At 39.4% G+C, this 22,099-nt stretch overlaps 1 protein-coding gene across 5 annotated transcripts in view; it reads left to right on the top strand.

Moving 5' to 3' along the window:
• CNTN3 (contactin 3) overlaps positions 1 to 22,099 on the top strand; it is a 579,340-nt gene that overhangs the window by 551,010 nt on the left and 6,231 nt on the right. For all 5 annotated transcript variants that reach the window (XM_070359490.1, XM_070359491.1, XM_070359489.1 and 2 more), the window contains one exon: positions 2,350 to 2,536. In XM_070359490.1, coding sequence (XP_070215591.1) covers positions 2,350 to 2,536 — 187 coding nt within the window. The remainder of the gene's footprint in view (positions 1 to 2,349; positions 2,537 to 22,099) is intronic.

Raw genomic sequence — 22,099 nt, forward strand, 5'->3', positions numbered from 1 at the left:
TCTTCCCAACCCAGGGATCAAACCCAGGTCTTCCGCATTGCAGGGCAATTCTTCCCCATCTGAGCCACCAGGGAAGCCCAAAAATACTGGAGTAGGTAGCCCATCCCTTCTCCAGGGAAACTTCCTGACTTGGGAATCAAACCAGGGTCTCATGCATTGCAGGCAGATTCTTTACCAACTGAGCTACCGGGAAGCCCAAGTTTTAGTAGATCTAATGCTTTAAAGCTGTAGGAACTACATGTTAAGTTTAATCCTAATCACTTGGGCTTGCATCTTCCTTTCAAGGTTTTTTCTGAATATTGACAACTGCTTTCCAGGAAAAATGCACATACACCTATCCATGAGCCCAGTATTTTACATGAATTTAAGGGGTCATTGATATAAATATAAAAATATATAAATATACATGCATATATACATGCACATATATGGGGAGAATATCTAGCATAATATTACTGTGGCATTTTGTGATTATTATTGGAAAACATGAGATTTTATATTTTACTACTAATTTTTTAAAGAAATAATTTTATAGTTGATCATTTAAAATAAAAAACAAAGCAAAATGTAGCTTTAGGTGTATTTTTCTCAGAGAACTGAAATGGGTTTGCCCTATGCAGCCTATAAACACATTTTGTTTGTCCACACATTATTTTTAAAAGATTGAGCCAACTCTTCACTTAGGACAATTTGACATTTAAAGCAGGATTTCTGCTTTCTTTTATATAAAGACCTGAAAACACTGGGTCCACCTTCTCCCCATCAGTCAGAGCTGAGCAGAGGTTCCATTACAAAGATGAGACTTGCCTGTCTTTTTTCCACAGACCCCACAAGTCTGTATTGCCTTCATGACTCTGATGGCTAGGGTTTGATTGCCGTTTTCATGGTGCTCAAGAAACCGTTTACTTACTCAAATTATAGAAATGGTTTCTTGTTTTCATATTTTGCTGTCAAAGTAGAACAATGAAAATCAGACCAAAGGGCACATATCACAGGAAAACCTGAGGAATAGTTTGGTAACTGTCTTGCTGCTGTTGGTTTTGTCTCTTTTTTTACTTAGGAAGGGTACAAACTGTCTACCAAATATAGCCAAACTTCATTGCATAAATTGGAGTTCACTGGGGAACATGTCTTATTATGGTTATCTCTTCTACCCTTATTTCTTTAATTTATCAAATACTCTCATAACTTACTTTTATATTTTTATACTGTGAATGTAAATATATACATTTATAAGAAGTTTCAGATCATATTACACAATTCAGTATGCTATGCTATGCTAAGTCACTTCAGTCGTGTCCGACTCTGTGTGACCCCATAGACGGCAGCCCCCCAGGCTCCCCCGTCCCTGGGATTCTCCAGGCAAGAACACTGGAGTGGGTTGCCATTTCCTTCTCCAATGCATGAAAGTGGAAAGTGAAAGTGAAGTCGCTCAGTTGTGTCCGACTCTTAGCGACACCATGGACTGCAGCCTACCAGGCTCCTCCGCCCATGGGATTTTCCAGGCAAGAGTACTGGAGTGGAGTGCCATTGCCTTCTCCACACAATTCAGTATAATGAAATACAAATAAAATATTGCAATATATCCATAAATTTACCTACTACATGCATTCCTGTTTTCTGCAGCAGCTCTGCCTGCACAGGGGGACTTGGTGATACTTAGCTATCACTGTAGGACAAGCCAGTGGACAGTACTGGCTTTTTGATCCTCTTTGCTCTGACAAGTCGGTTTCCTCATAGAAGGAATCTTCACAATCCTTTAGAGTTTAAGCATAGCTGTCAGCCTTCTGGAGTAGAACTTGGGCCAGGTTGATTAGGGTCTAAGAAAGAGGAGCAGCTCACTCTATTAGAAATGCAGATTTCCCTTCATTTTCCCATTTATAAGGCTATGGTCTAGCAGCATGTAGCACTTACTCTTTGAATTTATATGCTTTATTTGCATACTTAATATGTCTCCTCTGGGGTCCCTTTTCTTTCACCTCTGTGAGCCTAAAGCAGCACCCAGCACACTGCCTGCATGCTAAGTCACATCCAGCTTCTTGCGAAGACCCATGGACTGTAGCCTGCCAGGATCCTCTGTCCATGGGATTTTCCTGGCAAGGATACTAGAATGGGTTGCCATTTCTTCCTACAGGGGATCTTCCCAACCCAGGGATTGAACCCTCCTCTCCTGTATTCGCAGGGAGATTCTTTATCACTGAGCCACCTAGCACGTAGTAGGTCCTTAATAACTCCTGTGGAATAACTGATGAAGTACATAAATTACAGTGCCTGTGTTGGTGAAAATCATTTAATGTAAGGATGCTGTTTTGTCAACCCTCCGCATCTTTTATGTTTTCTTTCTACCAGGTGAGGTACTGGAATAATGGAGGAGAAGAGGACTCATCAAGCAAACTGAAAGTGGCAGGAAATGTGACATCAGCCAGACTCCGTGGCTTGAAGAGCAACCTGGCATATTACACGGCTGTCCGGGCTTTCAACAGCGCTGGTACCGGTCCCTTTAGTGCCACAGTTAATGCAACCACCAAGAAAACTCGTACGTACATTCTGATATTTTAAATGGCAAAAAACATACTTTTCACTTAAAAATAATAGTCTTCTTTATTATTCTAGATGGACAACCCAAGTCAATAAGCCCACTGGATTTTTTAAAGCCAGCTCAAACTCAGAGGCACACATACATGTCTTCCTGACTCCCCTAAATCTTTGGTTAAAAATTCCATGTGAATATGAATGTGCACTTTTTGAAAAGTCTTAGTGTGGGATGTTCTGTCAAGGCTATCCACTTTTCTTTTAAAAATGTGATCACATGAATTGGGTTGTTTCATGTATTTTTAGGTCTCCAAAGCTTGAGGATATTTGATAAGCATGAATAACTTAAAGTGAAGTCTCTCAGTCGTGTCCGCCTCTTTGTGACCCCGTGGACTGTGGCCTGTCAGGCTCCTCCGTCCATGGGATTTTCCAGGCAAGAGTGCTGGAGTAGATTGCCATTTTCTTCTCCAGGGGATCTTCCCAACCCAGGGATCAAACTTGGGTCTCCTGCATTGCAGGCAGACGCTTTACCATCTAAGCCACCAGGGAGCTTAGGCCAAACAATCAAAAGTGATTTTTTTCTTTCCTACATTATTGCAAAGAAGGAAGTGTACAATAAAAGGTTACCATCCAAAGATGTTGGTCCACATGAATATATTGATATATTTAGAAATCTGACCAGAGATGTCAGTCAGTGATTCCTTCAAAGCTGAGTCTTTGGTAACTGTATTCACAGATACATTCACAAACACCAATTATGAGCTATACATTAACCTGGCTTTAAGTTAGGCTACTGGAGAAGGCAATGGGACCCCACTCTAATACTCTTGCCTGGAAAATCTCATGGATGGAGGAGCCTGGAAAGCTGAAGTCCATGGGGTCACTAAGAGTTGGACACAACTGAGTGACTTCACTTTCACTTTTCACTTTCATGCATGGAGATGGAAATGGCAACCCACTCCAGTGTTCTTGCCTGCAGAATCCCAGGGATGGGGGAGCCTGGTGGGCTGCCGTCTCTAGGGTCGCACAGAGTCAGACACAACTAAAGCGACTTAGCAGCAGCAGCAGCAGCAAGTTAGGCTACAAGAAAATCAGTGATTTGCAGTCTGATTGCTGTTCACATATATTTCCACGAAACTGATAGCAGCCAGTATCTATGTAGTCACTGTATGCAATGCAGCCACTCGAGTCACATTGTCATCATCACAGCGACTGAGAACATTTTATGTCCGCTTGTTTGACATGTATTTCCACATCTACACTTCAGACCTACCACATTAAGATAGGTGTCATTTTTCTTTCTTTTTTAAAGGTGAGGAATGTGAGGCATGAAGGGATTAATTTAATTTTACCATAATGATGTATCACTTTGACTTGGAGAAAACAATTTTTTCTTCTAAGTTTATTCCCAAAATTAACTCAGTAAAAATGTTTTTAAACTTTCTGTATATGGGAATGAAATAGTTATTTTGCTTGATCGCCAACTTCATTTAATCCTATTTCCATATATAATTCCCAGATTTTCATTGGCTGGCCAAAAGTGCTAAGAACAAAGATAGTATAAAATTTAATTGTATTGGCTAGTGTTGTGGGTAAATTAAAACATATGTTAGTCACTCAGTCTTGTCTGACTCTTTTGGGACCCCATGGACTATAGCCCACCAGGCTTATGTGTCCATGGTATTCTCCATTCAAGAATACTGGAGTGCCATGCCCTTCTCCAGAGGATCTTCCTGACCCAGGGATCTCCCACATGCAGGCAGATTCCTTACCATCTGAGCCACCAGGGAAGATCTAAGTTAAAACATATATATAAAGATAATTCTAGAGATTTCCCTGGTGGTCCAGCAGTTAAGATAGTCCCACTACAGAGAGCCACGGGTTCAGTCCTGGGTCAGGAAACTAAGATCCTGCATGCCATACAGTGTGACCAAAAAGTGAAAAACAAACAACATAATTCTACTACTTTGGATTTTTTTTTAACCAGTGTTAATTTGATTAGGAAAGTCCATATGGTTACTTTTGTATCAATATTATCTATAAAAAAGAGAGTTTGGAGTAGAAGTTTAGCAATAAAACACTTTAATCCCTTTAAGCAGCATGTATTTACAAGCAGCCATCTAATGTGATAATTAATTGTCCTTCACTAATTATTAGGAGAAGCCTGACCCAATCTCTTATTTATAGCACATGGTTGGGGTTTAGACCATGGAACATATAGGTGTGACAACAAGCTAAAAATATTCTGCATTTAGAACTTCTCACTAAGTATGTTTGGTATTCCCAATAACACTTGTGAATTAGTAAGATTTAAATACACATCATTATTTATATATTCAAAGGCACAGTATTAATCAAAATTTCTGATTGCACAAATATATGCAAACAGATTTATCTGGTTCTTTCATCTGACTTAATAATTGATGTGATTACTCACTAAGAAATTATGATTGTAAAAGACAGTGTGACATCATCATAGAATCAGTGAAGAGTTTCGTGAATTGGTTAGACAGAAGAGATTGATTATAAATCAATAGGAATATCATGGTAATGCACAGTGAGTGAAATAAAATTTTAAAAGGAAGCACAACCCCTTTGAAATTTAAAGATAGCTTATAAATACCCCATCTAAAGTAGAAATTTGCAGGTTACAATAATGATGATGATGATTTTAATGACTAGCAATTTAGAGAGCAATTTCCAGTCACTGTTCTAAGTGTGTTTCATGTATTGATTCTTAATACTCACAGCAACACCATGACTTGGAAATTATTAGTAGTCTCACACTTTGGAGACGAGTTTGCTGAAACATCATATAACTATATTTATAATTATATGAGAGGTTATATAACTCCATGAGATCACAAAGTAGCCAGAGAGCCATACAAATTAGTCTTAATCACTGTACTATCTTTTCTTTCAACCATATAATTAGAATGTTCATGTCATACATAGCACCAATATTTATCGGGACTTTACTTTGTGTTTAGGAACCAGGTAAGGTGATCAGAGATAAACAGAACTTCTGTGCTCATGGAGCTGGAGCGTGATAGAACTTCCAACAATTGAATAATATCTGCCTGAAAATGATACATTCCTACTGCCATTAACTGGAATTTGTCTGTGGGGCTGTCAGTGTTATTAAAGAAAGTTTTCTTATGCTGAGTGGGAAATTCATAGAGATAATTAAAATCCCATAACTATTCAAAGATTGTATATAAAGATCATTGTTAATTTTGAAATTTTATGGTAATAATTTTTCAAATTTATCAAAATAACAAAATCTTTTAAAAGTTTTTCTGACAGCTCTTAATAGTCATCCTAACCTTTAATGTGGTATTAGCTTGAAATTCTAGTTAAGAACTTTGATAAGGCTTTTGTGATTATCATTATAAGAATTATTGTCATGCGTCAGGCATAAAGAATGAAAATAGCATCTTTGAGTCCTTCCTTTCTATCTGTCTTCTCCTCTGGATTGTAAACTTTATGGGGAAAGAGTCCTTCTGTGTCTTGTTTACCCAGCCCCAGTGCCCAGCATGGCTCTGAGGGTCGCTCGTTAAATATTGAGTGGGTGACTAGATGGATGAATGAAATCTAAAGAAGCCCATAAGTGTGAAGTACTGAACATGATGAATTCAAAACTCCAAAATGTCTGGAGTCCTTCACCATCTTGCTTAGAATGTGCAAGTTCCATGTACTTGTAATCAGGGAATTCTGTATGCAAGGCTTTATATTCATACAGATCTTGGGTGATATTTTTGATTAATGTAAATAATATGAGGATTCTCAAGTACTGCACGTGTAGCTTCCATTAAGCACTTTATTTCTGATATCCAAATACTTGTATTTTTTAAAGCATTTCTAAGTTAAACACTAATTAGCATCTTTAAATAAGATGGGTTTTTTTTTAACTGGAAACCCAAAGAGAGCTAACTCTTAAGAACAACTTTTATCTAAAGGTGCTGATGAGGAAAAATTTCAGATGGCATATAAATGATGAAATGATGTGGCTTCTGAAAGGAGACATGTATATTAAGAAGTTTATGTTTGGAGATTGCAAGAAAGAATGTGGAGGCCACATATTCTGCTTTGTATGACTGAAAATTCAGGTGTTAATTCTGGCTTTCATTGTGGGTAGATTCAGCTCTTTGCATCCTTGAGAATCATCCATTATCTCAAATTGACTCTCAGTCATATCTGACTCTTTGTGACTCCATGGATTGCAGCCCGCCAGGCTCCTCTGTCCATGAAATTCTCCAGGCAAGAATACTGGAGTGGGTAGCTGTTCCCTTCTCCAGGTAATCTTCCCAACCCAGGGATCAAACCCAGGTTTCCCACGTTGCAGGGAGATTCTTTATCATCTAAGCCACCAGGGAAGCCCAAGAATACTGGAATGGATAGCCTATCCCTTCTCCAGGGGAACTTCCTGACCCAGGAGTTAAACCAGGGTCTCCTGCATTGCAGGCAAAATTCTTTACCAACTGAGCTACCAGGGAAACCCATTTCTAAAGCTAAATTATTTAAATTATTTACCCCATTTCAAACCTGGCCCTTCTACAGTATTCCCCCATCTTGGTGAATTCAATCCCATTATCTCATTTGCTCAGGCACAAAGTTTGGGTGGGGATCACTCTCAACTTTTCTCTTTCTCTTATACCCTACACCTGATCCAAAACCTGACTTCTACAAGAATCCACCACTTCTTAAGGCATTCACTGCAGCCGCCCTGGTACCCACTGGTACAGCCCTCACAGGGATCAGAGCAGTGGCCCTGGTCATTCAGCCCAGCTGCCTTTGCCTCCCTTAGCCAGAGTGGGAGTGATGGTGTCAATTCTCTGCTCTGATCCTTCCAGTCACTTCCCATCCCACTCCAGATGAATGCTAAATCCTTAAAACATTGGACAAGGCCTGTATAATCCAACTTCAAATCCTACTTAGACTTGCTTCCTGCTATCTTCCACCTGACTCATTCCACTTTCCTTTCAGGGCCACTGCATTTGCTTTTTCCTCTACTGGGAAAGCTCTTCCTCTAGATGCCCATGTGGCACCCTCCCCCAGGCTCACATGTCACCTCAGTGCCCCCTGACTGCCATATTTAAAAGCACTGCACCTCATCTCCCAGCCTTCCCTCATCTTCCTTGCTGCTTTATTCCTGCCCATCACGCTTAGAGCCATCATACATACTGTGGCATGTTCGTATTTATTTTATTGTTTCAGCAGTCTTCCTTGACTGAAGGGCAGACTCCTGCAGGGCAGAGATTTTCCCTGTTTTGATCATTGCTCTATCATTACTGTCTAAGTAATCGTAGTTGGTGCCCTATACGTATTTATTAAACCAACAAGACTATCTCTTGGCTCTGTTCCATGGTGGCATCATTCTCACCAGACACCCTCTTCAGAGTAACAGAATTTCCAGTAAGCACCTCCAAGCCCATTTCTATCAACTCAACATGCTGGGAAATTGGGCAACTCCTTCCTGATTCCTGCACTCAGAGCCAAATTGTGGCCAGTAGGGAGAAAACCTCGATTGGCCTGGCCTCTGTCACATGCCCAGATTCTCCCCTTGAGAAAACAATGAAATTAAATGGTGAAATCAGTTTTTCACTTGAGTGTTCACATGTCCAAATGGAAAGCTCATCCGTGTAAGTTGAGCCAAAATTAATTGCCTGGATTTAAGGAAGCCAATTAAGTGTGTCCTCAGGAAGTAAAAAGGAAATGTGAATAAAACCAGCATAGAAAGAGTATGAGTCAGAATATTTCAGAGTCTGTTGATAAAATGAATATTCCTGCTTCAAATACCTAATTTGAAAATTCTAGAGTTTTTATAGGTACAATTTAATTATATAAGCAACCACTCTAAGACTCAGGATCCATATATATATATCAGTGCAAGGCTTCTCATTTTAGATGATCCGCTTTCTCAATTTTTGCCATTTCTGTAGGCCTTCTCTACTAATGTGTACCTAGTATTTTTTCTTAAAAACTAACTAACTTCTCTTTTTACTTAAATAAACTTAAAGAAAATGAAAACTAACTTCCTGTGTAAGGAAACCAATATCATTGGATGTTAAAAAATAATAAATAACAATGACAAAATAAATATAATGAAAAATAAGCTATTCTCCATTTTAAATACTAGCAACATGGTCTTGTCTGTTCAGACATCTGAACCTGCTTCCTCTTTGTTTGTGATGTAGCACTAAAGGAATATGAAGGACCTGTTGTTGTTTAAGTTGCTAAGTCATATCCAACTCTTTTTTGACCCCATGGACTATATAGCATGCCAGTTTCCTCTGTCCATGGGATTTCCCAGGCAAGAATACTGGAATGGCTTTTCATTTCCTTTTCCAGGGGATCTTCCCAGACCAGGGATTGAACCCATGTCTCCTGCAATGGAGGAAGGATTCTTTACCACTGAGCTACCAGGGAAGCCCATAAAGGACCTATGCATGCATTTGTGCTTATGGCCCCCAAATCCAGCTTTCTCTTGAAACCAATAAGACTAAAAGACACTTCCTCTCCCAATGACTAAATATTATTTGTTGGCTTTTGTGTGTATCACATACCATGTATATATGTTTGTTTATGACATGCCAGAGATCACACATACAGCATTAGAATATACTGTTTACTAACAATGCACATGCCTCGGATTTAGACTTTTTTCCCCCCAATCTGTGGACTTCAGGAAATTGATTCCTGATTTTGTAAGCACTGAAGCAAGATAGCAATATAACAGTGAATTTAATCAGGATTCCATTAGGAAGTTTCAGCTAATACAGAGTCAAATCCTCCCTTTGGAAAAATGTATAAATCTTATGAACTTTACTTGGTAGGAGATTTGGTACTTTTTTTTTGAAAATTGGCCTACCTTGCCCATGAATTCTCTAAAAATGTGTAAATGTTCTAATTATAGACTACAAATTTTCATGTTGATATTATTCTAAAGGAGAGATTTTGGTTAAGGAAATCCCTGGTCATTTAAAAATGAAGAAAGAATTTCTTCCCTGACTTTCTAGATTAGACCCCAAGTAACGTCTTTTCTAGCCTTCCCAGGTGGTGCTAGTGGTAAAGAACCCGCTAGCCAGCGCTGGAGACATAAAATACGCAGATTTGATTCCTGGCTTGGGCAAATCCCCTGGAGAAGGTCATGGCTACCCGTTCTAGTATTCTTGCCTGGAGGACACAATGGACAGAGGAGCCTGGTTGTCCGTTGCAGAGAGTTGGACATGACCGAAGTGACTTAGCATGCACACATGCAGAGGCTTTTCTGGGTTTATGCTAAGTTAAGAAGCAGGTGTTTTTGTTGGGTTTTTAAAAAATGGTGTCAATTTCCTATGGTAAATAAATTTATAATTCAGTGATTTCAGGACAAATATATCTTATTATTTGGGAAAAAATGGCTTTTGGTGATTTGTTTTCTGCACCATGTCATATATTTTAGCAGTTTAATTACAAATGCTGATGTTTAACTCAAGTGAAATCCGAGTGGAAAGTATATCCTCAAGCTACCACTTATCATGTAAGTCAGCTCGTTACCATCAGATAGTCAAGAAATCTATTGAGTTTTGCCTTAAGTCACAGCAAACATATGTTCTTAAAATTCCATGTTTTGAAAGTCAGTGCCAACTTCCCTATCCACACTATGAAGATATCACTACTGAAAATTCTTGACAGCAATATTCTTTAACAACCTCTACTTTTTATAAATAAGGGAAAACATTCATTGCTAGAAATTGGAGGAAAGTAGAAGAAAGTAATCACCCATAAGCCTATCACTCAGAAAGACCATTTTAAAATTGTTCTTTCTTTCCAGACTTATGTTCTATGGTATTTCTCGTAGACAGTGCCAGTTTTGCCATGTATTTAGCTACCTGGTATCAGAACTTTCACTAGGTCATTAATAATTTTCGTAAATATGTTAGTGTATGTATAACATTCCATTGTGATAATGCGCCACAGTTTAACCATTTTCCTATTGGTAGACATGTCTTATATTTCCAGCTTCATCCAATCAACAGCCTTGTAATCACCTGTATGCAGTCAAGTGGCTGCAGACTTAGTAAAACTTACAGAGATGGTGTTGAGGAGTCTGATAAGCATATATATGGAGGATATCATTATAGGTGCTAAAAAATGATAATAATAAAAGCCTTCGACATAATATTATTCTTGTCACATAACATTTGAAATTACTGAAATAATGCTGCAGCCTATCAATTAGTGTTGTCACTGTGCCACATTTCTACTAGAATTAGATTAGTTTTTATTATTTTCTTTCTATTTTACTGTACTGCCAATACAGTAGAGATTGAGTTGACAAAGGAAAAATCTACAGGTTATGAAAGTTGCGATATGATTACACAAATTTCAAAATGTAGATCGTATATCAAGTTAGTTTTAATAAAGTGTGAAATTCAGCCAGCCTTCTGGGTTGGGTTTCTAACCAGATGGAACTGAAAAATAAAACTGGAATTCCTAAGAGAGATGCCATCGACTCTCCTGCCCATTTTCGCTTCAGTACCTAACTCCATGCAGGTACAAAAATGCACTGTGTTTCATCAGAGCTGCTTCAGTTCAGTTCAGTTTAGTCACTGAGTCATGTCAACTCTTAGCAACCACGTGGACTACAGCACGCCAGACCTCCCTGTCCATCACCAAATCCTGGAGTTTACTCAAACTCATGTCCATTGAGTCATTGATGTCATCCAACCATCTCATCCTCTGTCATCCCCTTTTCTCCCGCCTCCAATCTTTCCCAGCATCAGGGTCTTTTCAAATGAGTCAGCTCTTCACATCAGGTGGCCAAAGTATTTGAATTTCAGCTTCAGCATCAGTCCTTTCAATGAATATTCAGGATTTATTTCCATTAGAATGGACTGGTTGGATCTCCTTGCTGTCCAAGGGACTCTCAAGAGTCTTCTCCAACACCACAGTTCAAAAGCATCCATTCTTCCACGCTCAGCTTTCTTTATAGTCCATCTCTCACATCCATACATGACTACTAGAAAAACCATAGCTTTGACTAGACAGACAATTTTTGGCAAAATAATGTCTCTGCTTTTTAATATGCTGTCTAGGTTGGTAATAGATTTTCTTCCAAGGCGCAAGCATCTTTTAATTTCATGGCTGAAGTCACCATCTGCAGTGATTTTGGAGCCCAAAAAAATAAAATCTGTCACTGTTTCTATTGTTTCCCCATCTATTTGCCATGAAGTAATGGGACCGGATGCCGTGATCTTAGTTTTCTAAATGTTGAGTTGTAAGCCAGATTTTTCACTCTCCTCTTTCACTTTCATCAAGAGGCTCTTTAGGTCTTCTTTGCTTTCTGTTGTAAGGGTGGTTTCATCTGTGTCTCTGAGGTTACTGATATTTCTCCTGGCAATCTTGATTCCAGCTTGTCCTTCATCCACCCCGGCATCTCGCATGATGTATTCTGCATATGACTTAAATAAGTAGGGTAACAATACACAGCCTTGATATACTCCTTTCAAATTTGGACCTAGTCTGTTGTTCCATGTCCAGTTCTAACTGTTGCTTCTTGACTGCATATGGATTTCTCAGGAGGAAGGTCAGGTGGTCTGGTATTCCCATCTCTTTCAGAGTTTTCCACAGTTTGTTGTGATCCACATAGTCAAAGGTATTAGCATAGTCAATAAAGCCTGAGTAGATGTTTTTCTGAAACTCTCTTGCTTTTTCCATGATGCAACCAATGTTGGCAATTTGACCTCTGGTTCCTCTGCCTTTTCTAAACCCAGCTTGAACATCTGGAAGTTCACAGTTCACATACTGCTTAAGCCTGGCTTAGAAATTTTGACTTTACCTGCTAATGTGTGAGATGAGTGCCATTGTAGTTTGAACATTCTTTGGCATTGCCTTTCTTTGGGATTGGAATGAAAACTGATCTTTTCCAGTCCTGTGGCCACTGCTGAATTTTCCAAATTTGCTGGCATATTGCATGTGGCACTTTGACAGCATCATCTTTTAAGATTTGAAATAGCTCAACTGGAATTCCATCACCTCCACTAGCTTTGTTCGTAGTGATGTTTCCTAACCCCCACTTGACTTCTCATTAGGATGTCTGGCTCTAGGTGAGTGATCACACCATCATGATTATTTGGGTCATGAAGGTCTTTTTTGTACAGTTCTTCTGTGTATTCTTGCCACCTCTTCTTAGTATCTTTTGCTTCTGTTAAGTCCTTACCACTTCTGTCCTTTATTGTGCCCATCTTTGCATGAAATGTTCCCTTGGTATCTCTAATTTTCTTGAAGAGATCTCTAGTCTTTCCATTCTATTGTTTTCCTCTATTTCTTTGCATTGATTGCTGAGGAAGGCTTTCTTATCTCTCCTTGCTATTCTTTGGAACTCTGCATTCAGCTGGGTATATCTTTCCTTTTCTCCTTTGCCTTTCGCTTCTCTTCTTTTCTCAGCTATGTAAGGCGTCCTCAGACAATCATTTTGCTTTTTTGCATTTCTTTTTCTTGGGGATGGTCTTGATCACTACCTCCTGTACAGTGTCATGAACCTTCTTCCATAGTTCTTCAGGCACTCTTGTCTATCAGATCTAAAATCTAATCCCTTGAATCTATTTGTCATTTCCACTGTATAATCATAAGGGTTATAACCCATATAATCATAGCCCCATGGACTATAGAGTCCATGGAATTCTCCAGGCCAGAATACTGGAGTGGGTAGCCTTTCCCTTCTCCAGGGGATCTTCCCAACCTGGGAATCGAACCCAGGTCTCCCACATTGCAGGCAGATTCTTTACCAGTTGAGCCACAATAGAAGTCCAAGAATACTGGAGTGGGTAGCCTATCCTTTCTCCATCAGATCATCCTGATCCATAAATCCTGTATTGCAGGCAGATTCTTTACCTACTGAGCTATCAGGGAAGCCTAAAAAATGAAAAAAAAAAAAATTGCTCAGTCGTGTAATACCCTTTGCAATCCCTTGGACTGTAGCCTACCAGGCTCCTCCTGGAGCATGCAAAATCCTTGGCATTTTCCAGGCAAGAGTACTGAAGTGGGTTGCTATTTCCTTCTCCAGGGGATCTTGCCAACCAGGGGATTGAACCCACATCTCCCACATTACGGGCAGACGCTTCACCCTCTGCGCCACCAAGGGAAGCCAGAACTGCTTAGGCTACTGCTTCATAGCTCTGTCAGACTGGGCTAGCATAGCTCAAGTATCGAAAATTTCCACACCTCAGATGCTTTAAACTTACAAGAGTTTCTTTCCCATTCATACTACATATCCATCACTGGTGTAGCTCAGATCCAGTCTATTCCGTCTTCATTGCAGGATCCAGACTGGAGGAGCAGCCACTTTCCAGGTCGTGCTGGTCTCACGGCAGAGGGAAAATGATGGACCATGCTCTTCAGTGCCTCCTAAAGGGGTCATTCCACATTTGCTTTCCTTCCCCTGCCTGAAGAAAGCCATATGACAAAGCCTGATGTCTGTGAGATGCCAGTGAGAAGGGGATGCATGTCTTCCTAAGAGCAGGGGACCACAAGTACTGTAGCCAAGCTGCTTGTCAGTGACAGAGAGGCAGGGGAGCTTGATCTTCTCACAGAGGGTGAGGAACAGAGGATTGCAGAGACTTTAAATAATAATACAGTCTACCCCAAAACATTTTTAGACACTGATAATCAATCCTACCAACCAATAATAAGGATCATTAAAAATGTTTCTGGAGGAGCTAAGAATAAATTGCAGGTATCAAGAGATGCCTAGGGATCCCTGAGTTGCTCTTTCATCTGCCTATACTGCCTGTGCCTTCGTCCTTCATATCCTTCCTTCAGCATCTTCAACCTCAAGCCTTTATAGGTATAACAAGTTAATTTATTCCAGCCAGATGGATTACTTACATAAATATGTCAATTAAATATCCCCAAGACATATAAAAATTACCCCAAATGACTCTTGATTTAGAAAGAAGAATGATAACCTCAAATGCCTTCAATAGACAGGCAGGTTTAACTAAGCAATGGGAGGTGAGTGGGGCAATCTCTTCTTCCTTCACCCCATCCTTTATATCCATCACTGTAGGACCAGTGTTTCTCATTGTTTGGTTTTGCAAAAGAAACCAGAAGTCTAGAACTTAAATGAAACTTCCCAAATTTAAATGTTGGCACCTACCCCAAATTAAAATACAGTATTTGGATTAGACAAGAAATATTTGTTAGCTGGGTCTGGCTTTCAGGAACTCTCAGGTTGCGGTGTCTGATTTGAAGCTTTATAGTTTCAGATGTTTCACTGTCTTGTGTTTTTAACTTCAGCAATAGCTCTGCCGGCCGTTTTCCTTCTTTTGCAGTTGAGACACTGGCGTCTATCAGGTCAGGGGAGTAGACTCATTACAGCTGACTTGTGAATGGCCACAGTGCATCTAGAAAGTCTGAAGTGTATTAGGTAGATCTGGTCTGTGATGTTTCAGGCTTGCTGTTTGTTGGTGCACAAAGGTAAATTCTTAGCGAAGTGGCAGCACATCAACCTCCTAATCTGAAGGGTCTGAGCTCATGTCTCAGAGAAGGCATAGTGTTAGGACTTCCCAGGTGGCTCAGTGGTAAAGAATCTGCCTGCAAAGCAGGAGACCCGACTTCGATACCTGGGTCAGGAAGATCCCCTGGAGGAGGCATGGCAACCCACTCCAGTATTATTGCCGGGAGAATTCCGTGAACAGAGGAGCCTGGCAGGCTACAGTCCATGGGGTCCCAAGGAGTTGGACATGACTGAGTGACTAACACTTTCACTTAAAGGTAAATAGTTTTGCTAGTTTGTGGAAGGAAAGGGTTAATATTTGAAGTTTGACATTAGTAAGCTAGAAAAGAAGAGCAGTTAAGACTTAATACAAGGTACATGCGTGCTCAGTCACTTCAGTCGTGCCCAACTCTTTGCCACCCTCTAGACTGTAGCCTGCCATACTCCTCTGGCCATGGGATTCTCCAGGCAAGAATACTGGAGTAGGTTGCCATGCCTTCCTCCAGGGGAGCTTCCTGACCCAGGGATTGGACTCAGGGATGAAACCCATGTCTCCTGCATTGCAGGCGGATTCTTTACCACTGAACCATCACAGAATCCCCTAATACAGGGTAACTAAAGATTACTAAGGGTGGAAGTCAAAAGTAGGAATGAAGATAACTAAAGAGAAGTTTGGATCATACAATAATCAAACTTTGTTCATAATTTGCTTAATGTTTTACAATCTCCAGTCATTGAATGATTCTTGAAAGATTTTAGTCACATACTCAAACAATCTGATTATTATTTCCCTAATTTATTTACTTTAATACTCAAATATATTTATTTTATTATTTTGTTTTTTTGTTGTTGGAGAAGACTCTGTTGTTAGTTTATTTATTTATTTATTTATTTTATTTTATTTTATTTTTTAAATTCACAATATTGTATTGGTTTTGCCATATATCAAAATGAATCTGCCACAGGCATACATATGTTCCCCATCCTGAACCCTCCTCCCTCCTCCCTCCCCATACCATCCCTTTGGGTCATCCCAGTGCACCAGCCCCAAGCATCCAATATCGTGCATTGAACCTAGACTGGCGACTCATTTCATATATGATATTATACATGTTTCAATGCCATTCTCCCAAATCATCCCACCCTCTCCCTCTCCCACCGAGTCCAAAAGACTGTTCTATACATCAGTGTCTCTTTTGCTGTCTCGCATACAGGGTTATCGTTACCATCTTTCTAAATTCCATATATATGCGTTAGTATACTGTATTGGTGTTTTTCTTTCTGGCTTACTTCACTCTGTACAATAGGCTTCAGCTTCATCCACCTCATTAGAACTGATTCAAATGTATTGTTTTTAATGGCTGAGTAATACTCCATTGTGTATATGTACCACAGCTTTCTTACCCATTCATCTGCTGATGGACATCTAAGTTGCTTCCATGTCCTGGCTATTATAAACAGTGCTGCGATGAACATTGGGGTACACGTGTCTCTTTCAATTCTGGTTTCCTCAGTGTGTATGCCCAGCAGTGGGATTGCTGGATCATAAGGCAGTTCTAGTTCCAGTTTTTTAAGGAATCTCCACACTGTTCTCCGTAGTGGCTGTACTAGTTTGCATTCCCACCAACAGTGTAAGAGGGTTCCCTTTTCTCCACACCCTTTCCAACATTTATTGCTTGTAGACTTTTGGATCTCAGCCATTGTGACTGGCGTGAAATGGTACCTCGTTGTGGTTTTGATTTGCATTTCTCTGATAATGAGTGATGTTGAGCATCTTTTCATGTGTTTGTTAGCCATCTGTATGTCTTCTTTGGAGAAATGTCTATTTAGTTCTTTGGCCCATTTTTTGATTGGGTAATTTATTTTTCTGGAGTTGAGCTGTAGGAGTTGCTTGTAAAATATATTTATTTTAAAAGGCTTTGTATCATTGTTATTTACAGAACATGGTTAATATTCTCTCCATTACAAAGTGGTAGTCCTACATTTTTTTTTTCTATAAAAATGAAAGCAAATCAGTTATTTAAACAGAGAAAAGTTTAACAGTTAAAACTACAGTGAATAGCAAAAAGAAACATAATCATTTGCCAGAAATGTGTCCATGAAAATAAGTTTTGCAATGAGCGAATCGGAGTGTTAATGATTGTTACTAGTAGAGTGATATTCTGTTCTTGATTGCTCAATTTGAGATGAATTATTTGTAGTAAATATATCCTTAGGTCAGAGTTAATTTGAATTATGACTGTGTGTTTTGGGGTGTTTACCAGACATCTGTGTGCAACTGAAAACATCTGAGTTATTTGTTTGTATAATGCCCTTTGTTCTGTGTCATTATTTAGATCATAGTTTAATCTATGTGTTGTATTTAAAGTAGATTGCCACTGATGTGCCAATTTCAGCGTCATCAAAAAGAATCATATTTATGAATAATTGCATCCAACTAAGAGTTGGATGTAGTAGGTTTTTTTTTTTCCCTAATGTGAATATAGGCAAATAATTGCAATTAAAATGTTATCCACGTAAATCATCTTAGTGGTACAAGTACTGATCTCTGGGAACCACTAACGTGGTTTGTGGTTAGAAGTCAGAAAATATCTTTACCTTGTTCTCACTGTACTTAGGAGAATCTCTGACACAGAGCAAGTGCTTATTGAGTATGTAGTGACTGAAAGGGATTTCCAGATAGCAACCTTTTCTGCAAGGCCTGTGTCATTCATCCGGTCTGCCATGCCTTCCTTCTTATCCCACCACTCATATGACCACCATCATCATGGCCTGTTCACAGATTCCAGTTCTGCCCCATCCCTCCGACTCCACTACCATCACTTGCGTTTGGACCTTTATTGCCTTTTACACAAAATGCTACAGTGTATTCCCTACGGAGCTTCCACCAAGGTTTTCCTCCTCCCTCTGCCCCGCAGAAGATCTATGAGCATACACCTATTGGTTCCACAAATCTGATCCTTCTTCAGCCTTCTGCCAATTGCCTTCAAAGCAATATTCCTTTTCTAGTTCCTTTGACCTTCTAGACCCTTTAGAATATGGTTCCTACCTGCCTCTCCAACTGCCTTTGCTCTGATCCCTTCCCCTCATCCTTACCTGTATTGTCAGGACTCAGCTCCCCATGGCACCGTGTTAGTTCTTGGCCTCTGCACCCTGGCCTGTGTCATTCCTTCGCCTTGGATACCCCCTGCCACGCCCGGCTCAACCCCCACATGTTCAACTCTTATCATCTTTCAAAATCCACTTGAGATGTTGGCACCTCCTTATCTGCTTTTTCCCTTAACACTTAGAACTATGTTAGTTAACAAATCATTTAAGTATTTAACTAACACACCAATTGTTTAACTGTTTTTTTCTTATTTTTTCTTTCTGTTATGTTTCTTGTCTTCTTAGCCTCAACATGATCAGCTATATTCAAACTCTCAAGCTGATGGTCAGCATTAATGTCCCAGTTTGGTCTTTGTGAAATTTATAGCATTTATTGGGTTGTGTCTTAGAGGACTATAAAAACCATGGAGCTAGAAAATACATTCTAAATCCTATTATGTCATATTTGAAAACACTGTCCAGCCATATGTTGTCCTGATGATACCATGGTGAATAAACTGATATTTTTTTTCCTGATTCTTTACCCAATTCATTATCTTACTTTATCATTGCATGAACCATTCCTTAGGGACACATAGGGAATAGATCAAACTTATTTTCTAATAATGCTACAAAAGTTTTTTTCTTAATCCTTGTGTTTTATTTCTTGCCTTAAAATGGCAGCCAGTTACATATAAAATCTTAAGTTGATATCTACCTTTGACAGGATACTGGATTCGTGACTAAAAACTATGGACATATGGACAAATCATTTGTCAACTCTTTCAAGAGCTGTAGTCACAGATAGTCAGCACAGTGTAATAGGGGAGGCGTAGACTTTGGAATTAACAAGAGCTTGTTTGAATCCACATGGTATCTCTTACCAGTTGTGCATCTTAGCAAGTTCTTTGCTTTTAATTTTTGTGATAAAAATACACATGACATAAAATTTCCATCTCACTTGTTTTTAAATGTATAGTTCCTGAGTGTTAGGCTTGGTTGCTGTTAGGCTTGGTTAGCTAATCTCCAGAACTCTTTTCACCTTAGGAAAGAGAAAATCTGTACCTATTAAACATCTCCTCTTCTCCTCTCCTTCACCCCTGGCAAACGCAATTCTACATTATGCCTTTATGGATTAACTGCTCCAGCTGCCTTGTATATGTGGATTCACATACAGAATTTGTCTTCTTGTGACTGGTTTATTTCATAATTTCCTCAAGGCTCATCCATATTATAACATGTGTCAGGATTTCCTTCCTATTTAGGGCTAAATAGTATTCCATTCTATGGATAAGCCTCATTTTGATTACTCATTCATTTGTTGATGGACACTTAGGTTGCTCAACCTTTCATCTACTGGGGATGATGCTGCTATCAACATGAATGTAGAATCTGTTTTTATAAACTCTCTGGGTCCAGATTACCCATGTACAGAAAATGGGCATTATTATAATGCAATATAATGAGAATTGAGTAAATTACTAAAAAGTATATTCTACCATTCCTAACATAGTTTAGGTTTTAATAAACGTTAGTTGCTAACAGTAATAGAATGTTAAATATGAAGAGAAAGTTGGTCTGATCAAGTATTTTCCAGATGTTATTCTTACCAGTAGTGATAAGAGATGATTTTAAAATAGCTTATAAATATGTTTTAAATTTTAATAATGCTTCATTTATTAAATAGAATACCATAGGAATGTAACTAGCATAACAGGCTCATGATTATGTGACTATTAGTGTTTAGGAAAAGGCTAAACTGTGTGGATCACCACAAACTGTGGAAAATTCTGAATGAGATGGGAATACCAGACCACCTGACCTGCCTCTTGAGAAACCTGTATGCAGGTCAGGAAGCAACAGTTAGAACTGGACATAAATAGGGAAAGGAGTATGTCAAGGCTGTATCTTGTTACCCTGCTTATTTAACTTATATGCAGAGTACATCATGAGAATCGCTGGGCTGGATGAAGCACAAGCTGAAATCAAGATTGCCGGGAGAAATATCAATAACCTCAGATATGCAGATGACACCACACTTATGGCGTTGGTGAAAGCAAAGAAGAACTAACAAGCCTCTTGATGAAAGTGAAAGAGGAGAGTGGAAAAGTTGGCTTAAAGCTCAACATTCAAAAAGCTAGGATCATGGCATCCGGTCCCATCACTTCATGGAAAATAGATGGGGAAACGGTGGGAATAGTGGCAGACTTTATTTTTTGGGGCTCCAAAATCACTGCAGATGGTGACTGCAGCCATGAAATTAAAAGACGCTTACTCCTTGGAAGGAAAGTTGTGACCAACCTAGATGGCATATTAAAAAGCAGAGAGATGACCGTGCCAACAAAGGTCCGTCTAGTCAAGGCTATGGTTTTTCCATTAGTCATGTATTGATGTAAGAGTTGGACTATAAAGAATGCTGAGCACAAAGAATTGATGCTTTTGAACTGTGGTGTTGGAGAAGACTCTTGAGAGTCCCTTGGACTGCAAGGAGATCCAACCAGTCCATTCTGAAGGAAATAAGTCCTGAATATTCATTGGAAGGACTGATGCTGAAGTAAAAACTCTAATACTTTGGCTACCTGATGCGAAGAACTGACTCATTTGAAAAGACCCTGATGCTGGGAAAGATTGAAGGTGGGAGGAGAAGGGGACAACAAAGGATGAGGTGGTTGGATGGCATCACCCACTCAATGGACATGAGTTTGTGATGGACAGAGAGGCCTGACTTGCTGCAGTCCATAGGGTCACAAAGAGTGGGAAACAACTGAGCAACTGAACTAAACTGAACTGAAAGTCAATGTTTATGTGTTTTTTTGTTCAATCAAGTTCATTTTTTAAAAAATAGCAAAAATGATGGAAATGGAACATGACTATCTGATGCTTAGAAACACCAATATGGAAAATGAGTAATCAGACCCAGCATGAAGCTTTTATTTTCCCCCCTTTCCCATTTCCTGGTTTGTTATTATTTTTTTTTCTTTTTGTCCATTCAAAAAGTATTGAGTTTAGGATGCACTCATTCAGCTCGTCTGTTGATATTCTGGGACTCATACAAAATAAGACTGAATGCTAAACATGAAGTCACTTCTTCTGTAAGACTAGTGATGGAATAAATCACTCCAAAATAAATTCCACCAAAATCACTCAACTTTTGTATACTCTGCAAGCACATATCTCTTGACAGGACACATCATGATGAAGTATATTATCTGAACTGCATCAAATGGAGCCTGTCCTTTTCTGGTGCTGCTAGGCCATGGGGAATCACAGACTTTGGTAACTTCTCACAACAGTGCATTCATAACATTTGGATGGAGCCCCCAGAACATAGTCATTAGGAACCCTAGGCAACTGCCATTATGTATGTTTTGTTATATAAGCTTTGCAACTTGAATGCTCTGAGCTGACCTGAACTCCTTGTGAATATCAGATCACAGATTTTAAATGCAATGTGGAATAGTATGAAAGAACAGACAGGAAGCCAAAGAATCTGCAGGGAATAGTCTTGTTTAGCATCATTAGTCACTTCAGTGTATCTGTGCAGTCTTCACATGTGTAAGTCCAGCCACCTCTCCCTCATGGCATGAATCAGCGATATCTAGAAATGTCTCAGCATGGCCAATCTTTTATATCATTTTCCCGTAACAAATTCAGTTAACCAAGTTACATTTTGTGGCTAAATCTACAAGTACAATGTATTTCAGCACTGTTTTGGGCAATTGTGATGTTGTTGCCAAATGGATAATATTATGTTTGCTGTTTTGTGATTAAGAAACTGACTTTTCAGTGCCCTATGTTGCTCTTGACAAATGCTACCAAACCCCCCTCCTCCTGCATCTAGTGTTCATGCTGCTGCTGCTGCTAAGTTGCTTCAGTCGTGTCCGACTCTGTGCGACCCCATAGACGGCAGCCCACCAGGCTTCCCCATCCCTGGGATTCTCCAGGCAAGAACACTGGAGTGGGTTGCCATTTCCTTCTCCAATGCGTGAAAGTGAAAAG

Source organism: Bos mutus, chromosome 22 (assembly GCF_027580195.1).
Source record: "Bos mutus isolate GX-2022 chromosome 22, NWIPB_WYAK_1.1, whole genome shotgun sequence".
NCBI lineage: Eukaryota > Metazoa > Chordata > Mammalia > Artiodactyla > Bovidae > Bos > Bos mutus.